The sequence below is a fragment of the Oncorhynchus keta genome, chromosome 33 (genome assembly GCF_023373465.1).
Source record: "Oncorhynchus keta strain PuntledgeMale-10-30-2019 chromosome 33, Oket_V2, whole genome shotgun sequence".
NCBI classification, from domain to species: Eukaryota; Metazoa; Chordata; class Actinopteri; order Salmoniformes; family Salmonidae; genus Oncorhynchus; species Oncorhynchus keta.
In genome coordinates, this window is record NC_068453.1 from 13,355,268 (window position 1) to 13,361,002 (window position 5,735).

At 41.6% G+C, this 5,735-nt stretch overlaps 1 protein-coding gene across 50 annotated transcripts; it reads right to left on the bottom strand.

Moving 5' to 3' along the window:
• Window positions 1–252: 252 nt before the first annotated feature.
• Window positions 253–3,450, bottom strand: LOC127914603 (uncharacterized). Of its 50 annotated transcripts, none has more exons than XM_052491973.1 (6): window positions 3,283–3,450; window positions 3,094–3,201; window positions 2,526–3,038; window positions 1,958–2,470; window positions 1,066–1,902; window positions 253–1,011 (listed from the first exon to the last, which is right to left on the bottom strand). In XM_052491973.1, the coding sequence occupies exons 1-6, from the start codon at window positions 3,319–3,321 to the stop codon at window positions 808–810; spliced, it is 2,214 nt and encodes a 737-aa protein (XP_052347933.1). In that variant the 5' UTR covers window positions 3,322–3,450; the 3' UTR covers window positions 253–807. The 50 variants fall into 50 exon arrangements, with proteins under 50 accessions (XP_052347933.1, XP_052347941.1, XP_052347932.1 ...); XM_052491981.1 differs by having other exon boundaries at window positions 3,094–3,157; window positions 3,266–3,450; XM_052491972.1 differs by having other exon boundaries at window positions 3,094–3,174; window positions 3,256–3,450.
• Window positions 3,451–5,735: the final 2,285 nt, after the last annotated feature.

The window sequence follows — 5,735 nt, forward strand, 5'->3', positions numbered from 1 at the left end:
CACACACACACACACACACACACACACTCACTCAGTTTGAAATCCCATAGGGTCAGTAGCAGTATTATTCCACTCTAACTCTGCTCAAATTGTGCACGACCTCCCCATTAACACGCCCTGCCCTGCACAGAACTGACACGCAGACGGAGCAGATCTCAATAGTCTGCCCTGGTGTGGCAGCCCTGCTAAAGGGTTGGCTCTAAAATATTACCAGCAGAAGGTTTAGAGGAGTAGCAATGACCAGCAACTAATGTTAAACCACTTTGACTCAGTAGACCTTTAGAAGGGTCATGTTACGTAGGCAGATGTTATGTATTTCAGTATCGTTACATGCACGTGTGTTGTTTGAACCTGTGTCATGCGAAAACCTTCTTTTTGAGTGTGGCATTTCTGTTTTTAATAGATGATTTTAGAATTGTATTTCGCACAATTATATACATTTTAATGTGAGCTTAAATGACGGAGCAAGTTTATCATGGAACGCAGTTTAGTGCTGCTAAAAGAGAATGATGAGTGAATTCAAAAGGGCACCGGAAATAAGCCCTGATATATCAGAGTGAGAGAGATCCCTGACGTCTGAAACTTGGAACCTAGAGTGGTAGAAGGATACACCAACCACTGGTATCAAAGAAAGCACAAGTCGAAGTAGCAGGTAGTAATATCATTCCACGCCAGTTGCATGTCAAAATGTATGTTATATCTACAATCTGTTGATGGTGACATCTAATCAAACATAATACTGGTCATTTGTGTAGAGATGTACTATCTTGGACCAATGTCTGTCATTTACTGTAGACCTGGATTGACCTAAATGTACTGTAGACCTGATTGACCTAAATTTACTATAGACCTGGATTGACCTAAATGTACTGTAGACCTGGATTGACCTAAATTTACTGTAGACCTGATTGACCTAAATTTACTATAGACCTGGATTGACCTAAATGTACTGTAGACCTGGATTGACCTAAATTTACTGTAGACCTGGATTGACCTAAATTTACTGTAGACCTGGATTGACCTAAATGTACTGTAGACCTGGATTGTCCTAAATGTACTATAGACCTGGATTGACCTAAATGTACTGTAGACCTGGATTGACCTAAATTTACTGTAGACCTGGATTGACCTAAATTTACTGTAGACCTGGATTTTCCAAAATTTACTGTAGACCTGGATTGACCTAAATTTACTGTAGACCTGGATTGACCTAAATTTACTGTAGACCTGGATTGACCTAAATGTACTGTAGACCTGGATTGACCTAAATTTACTGTAGACCTGGATTGACCTAAATTTACTGTAGACCTGTATTTTCCAAAATTTACTGTAGACCTGGATTGACCTAAATTTACTGTAGACCTGGATTGACCTAAATTTACTGTAGACCTGGATTTTCCAAAATTTACTGTAGACCTGGATTGACCTAAATTTACTGTAGACCTGGATTGACCTAAATTTACTGTAGACCTGGATTGACCTAAATTTACTGTAGACCTGGATTTTCCAAAATTTACTGTAGACCTGAATTGACCTAAATTTACTGTAGACCTGGATTGACCTAAATTTACTGTAGACCTGGATTGACCTACATTTACTGTAGACCTGGATTGACCTAAATATACTGTAGACCTGGATTGACCTAAATTTACTGTAGACCTGGATTGACCTAAATTTACTGTAGACCTGTATTGTCCTACATTTACTGTAGACCTGGATTGACCTAAATTTACTGTAGACCTGGATTGTCCTACATTTACTGTAGACCTGGATTGTCCTACATTTACTGTAGACCTGGATTGACCTAAATTTACTGTAGACCTGGATTGACCTAAATTTACTGTAGACCTGGATTGTCCTACATTTACTGTAGACCTGGATTGACCTAAATTTACTGTAGACCTGGATTGTCCTAAATGTACTGTAGACCTGGATTGACCTAAATTCTACTGTAGACCTGGATTGACCTACATTTACTGTAGACCTGGATTGACCTACATTTACTGTAGACCTGTATTGTCCTAAATTTACTGTAGACCTGGATTGACCTAAATTTACTGTAGACCTGGATTTTCCAAAATTTACTGTAGACCTGAATTGACCTAAATTTACTGTAGACCTGGATTGACCTAAATTTACTGTAGACCTGGATTGACCTACATTTACTGTAGACCTGGATTGACCTAAATATACTGTAGACCTGGATTGACCTAAATTTACTGTAGACCTGGATTGACCTAAATTTACTGTAGACCTGTATTGTCCTACATTTACTGTAGACCTGGATTGACCTAAATTTACTGTAGACCTGGATTGTCCTACATTTACTGTAGACCTGGATTGTCCTACATTTACTGTAGACCTGGATTGACCTAAATTTACTGTAGACCTGGATTGACCTAAATTTACTGTAGACCTGGATTGTCCTACATTTACTGTAGACCTGGATTGACCTAAATTTACTGTAGACCTGGATTGTCCTAAATGTACTGTAGACCTGGATTGACCTAAATTCTACTGTAGACCTGGATTGACCTACATTTACTGTAGACCTGGATTGACCTAAATTTACTGTAGACCTGTATTGTCCTAAATTTACTGTAGACCTGGATTGACCTAAATTTACTGTAGACCTGGATTTTCCAAAATTTACTGTAGACCTGAATTGACCTAAATTTACTGTAGACCTGGATTGACCTAAATTTACTGTAGACCTGGATTGACCTACATTTACTGTAGACCTGGATTGACCTAAATATACTGTAGACCTGGATTGACCTAAATTTACTGTAGACCTGGATTGACCTAAATTTACTGTAGACCTGTATTGTCCTACATTTACTGTAGACCTGGATTGACCTAAATTTACTGTAGACCTGGATTGTCCTACATTTACTGTAGACCTGGATTGTCCTACATTTACTGTAGACCTGGATTGACCTAAATTTACTGTAGACCTGGATTGACCTAAATTTACTGTAGACCTGGATTGTCCTACATTTACTGTAGACCTGGATTGACCTAAATTTACTGTAGACCTGGATTGTCGTAAATGTACTGTAGACCTGGATTGACCTAAATTCTACTGTAGACCTGGATTGACCTACATTTACTGTAGACCTGGATTGACCTAAATTTACTGTAGACCTGTATTGTCCTACATTTACTGTAGACCTGGATTGACCTACATTTACTGTAGACCTGTATTGTCCTACATTTACTGTAGACCTGGATTGACCTAAATTTACTGTAGACCTGGATTGACCTAAATTTACTGTAGACCTGGATTGACCTAAATTTACTGTAGACCTGGATTGACATCTCTCTCTATCTGCACAATATTATGTCAAGTTCTATATATACTTAGATGGAAGAGATATATGTAATCGATGCAATGCGTTGAGTGATACAATATTGCCTGTTCTGTTGATCCAAATAATAAATATGCACCAAAACATACGTTTGTGTCTACTGCATTATGTTCAGTACAGTGTGTGTGTGTGTGTGGTTCCCCAGGGCAGGGCCTGTGGTTCTTGGCTGAGCTGCCTCCCAGTGAAAATAGGGCTGTTTGGTGCTGGTTCCAGCCCTGTGCCCTGTGACAGGCTGGTATAGAGGACTGCCCACATATCTTACCAACTTACCCCCTGGTACAGCTCTCAGCTCCCAAGGCCTTAGATACAGTACTTTTCCCCTTGCACTGTAGTGCTTTTTAACTGGTTGTTGATCACATGCAGGACAGGAAACTGTAAACAAATTACCCAACATGTGGCGGATTGCAGGAGAATACTTCTCCTTTCCATCCCATCTCCTTCTCTCTCTTCTCCCTCTTGAATCTAAGGATACATCTCATCTCCCTCTATTCTCTCTCTTCCCTCCCTTAGTCCTCTCCATCATCTCTCTCTGTTCTCTCTCTTCCTTCTCTTAGTCCTCTCCATCATCTCTCTCTGTTCTCTCTCTTCTCTCTCTTAGTCCTCTCCATCATCTCTCTCTGTTCTCTCTCTTCTCTCTCTTAGTCCTCTCCATCATCTCTCTCTGTTCTCTCTCTTCTCTCCCTTAGTCCTCTCCATCATATCTCTCTGTTCTCTCTCTTCTCTCTCTTAGTCCTCTCCATCATCTCTCTGTTCTCTCTCTTCTCTCCCTTAGTCCTCTCCATCATCTCTCTCTGTTCTCTCTCTTCTCTCTCTTAGTCCTCTCCATCATCTCTCTCTGTTCTCTCTATTCTCTCTCTTCCCTCTCTTAGTCCTCTCCATCATCTCTCTCTGTTCTCTCTCTTCCTTCTCTTAGTCCTCTCCATCATCTCTCTCTGTTCTCTCTCTTCTCTCTCTTAGTCCTCTCCATCATCTCTCTCTATTCTCCCTCTTCTCTCCCTTAGTCCTCTCCATCATCTCCCTCTATTCTCTCTCTTCTCTCTCTTAGTCCTCTCCATCATCTCTCTCTATTCTCCCTCTTCTCTCCCTTAGTCCTCTCCATCATCTCCCTCTATTCTCTCTCTTCTCTCTCTTAGTCATCTCCATCATCTCTCTCTATTCTCCCTCTTCTCTCTCTTAGTCCTCTCCATCATCTCTCTCTGTTCTCTCTCTTCTCTCCCTTAGTCCTCTCCATCATATCTCTCTGTTCTCTCTCTTCTCTCTCTTAGTCCTCTCCATCATCTCTCTGTTCTCTCTCTTCTCTCCCTTAGTCCTCTCCATCATCTCTCTCTGTTCTCTCTCTTCTCTCTCTTAGTCCTCTCCATCATCTCTCTCTGTTCTCTCTATTCTCTCTCTTCTCTCCCTTAGTCCTCTCCATCATATCTCTCTGTTCTCTCTCTTCTCTCTCTTAGTCCTCTCCATCATCTCTCTCTGTTCTCTCTCTTCTCTCCCTTAGTCCTCTCCATCATCTCCCTCTATTCTCTCTCTTCTCTCTCTTAGTCATCTCCATCATCTCCCCTCTTTATTGTCACTCTTCTTGTTTTCTTCTTTGCCTCCCTGCAGAGTGCCTTGGAGCGAGGAGCTTACACCCACCCACCCTCTTTTCTATAACCTGTAGGGAACACAATATATGGTCTATACTTGGCATGTAGGTTTCTCACTTATGGGTGGCACAAATTGGGATATGGGGGAGGGAAATGGGCAAGGTATATGCAAATGAAATATTCTGTTTACTACAGAATTCTATAGTAAGTTCTGTAGTATTCTATAGTAAATTGTAGTATTTTCTTCATGTGGTCTCCTGTGGTGTCGTAGCCCTACACCCAGAGACAAGCAGGGACCATATCCACCCTCCTCTCCTCCTCTTAGCCTGAAGATAATCTTATGTTTTAATTGTCACATCTTATTTAGACAGCAGTGACATTCACTAGGGGACAGCACAGAGCGGAGGGGCGGGCCAGAGTAATCAGAGGAGATGAGATGGAGAAGAGGGAGAGAGAGAGAGAGAGAGAGAGAGAGAGAGAGAGAGAGAGAGAGAGAGAGAGAGAGAGAGAGAAACCGCTGGCGCCCAGTCATCAAGCAGCTGCAGCAAGAGGAATTTAGCTTTGAGCGCTCTCCATCTTCCTCCCTCTCTCCCCTCCCTCGCTTTTCTCATCTCCGCTCTTTCTCTCCCACCGCCTGGGCATGATCTGATTTGACAAGCACGACGCTGTCATCTTGAGTTTGTCCAATTTGAAATGCTAATTAGTGAACTCGCAGCCGTTTTGTTTCGCTCGCCGCTGTTGTTTGTCTTCTAGTTGTCTTCTCTTGACTCTTTCTCCTTCCCCT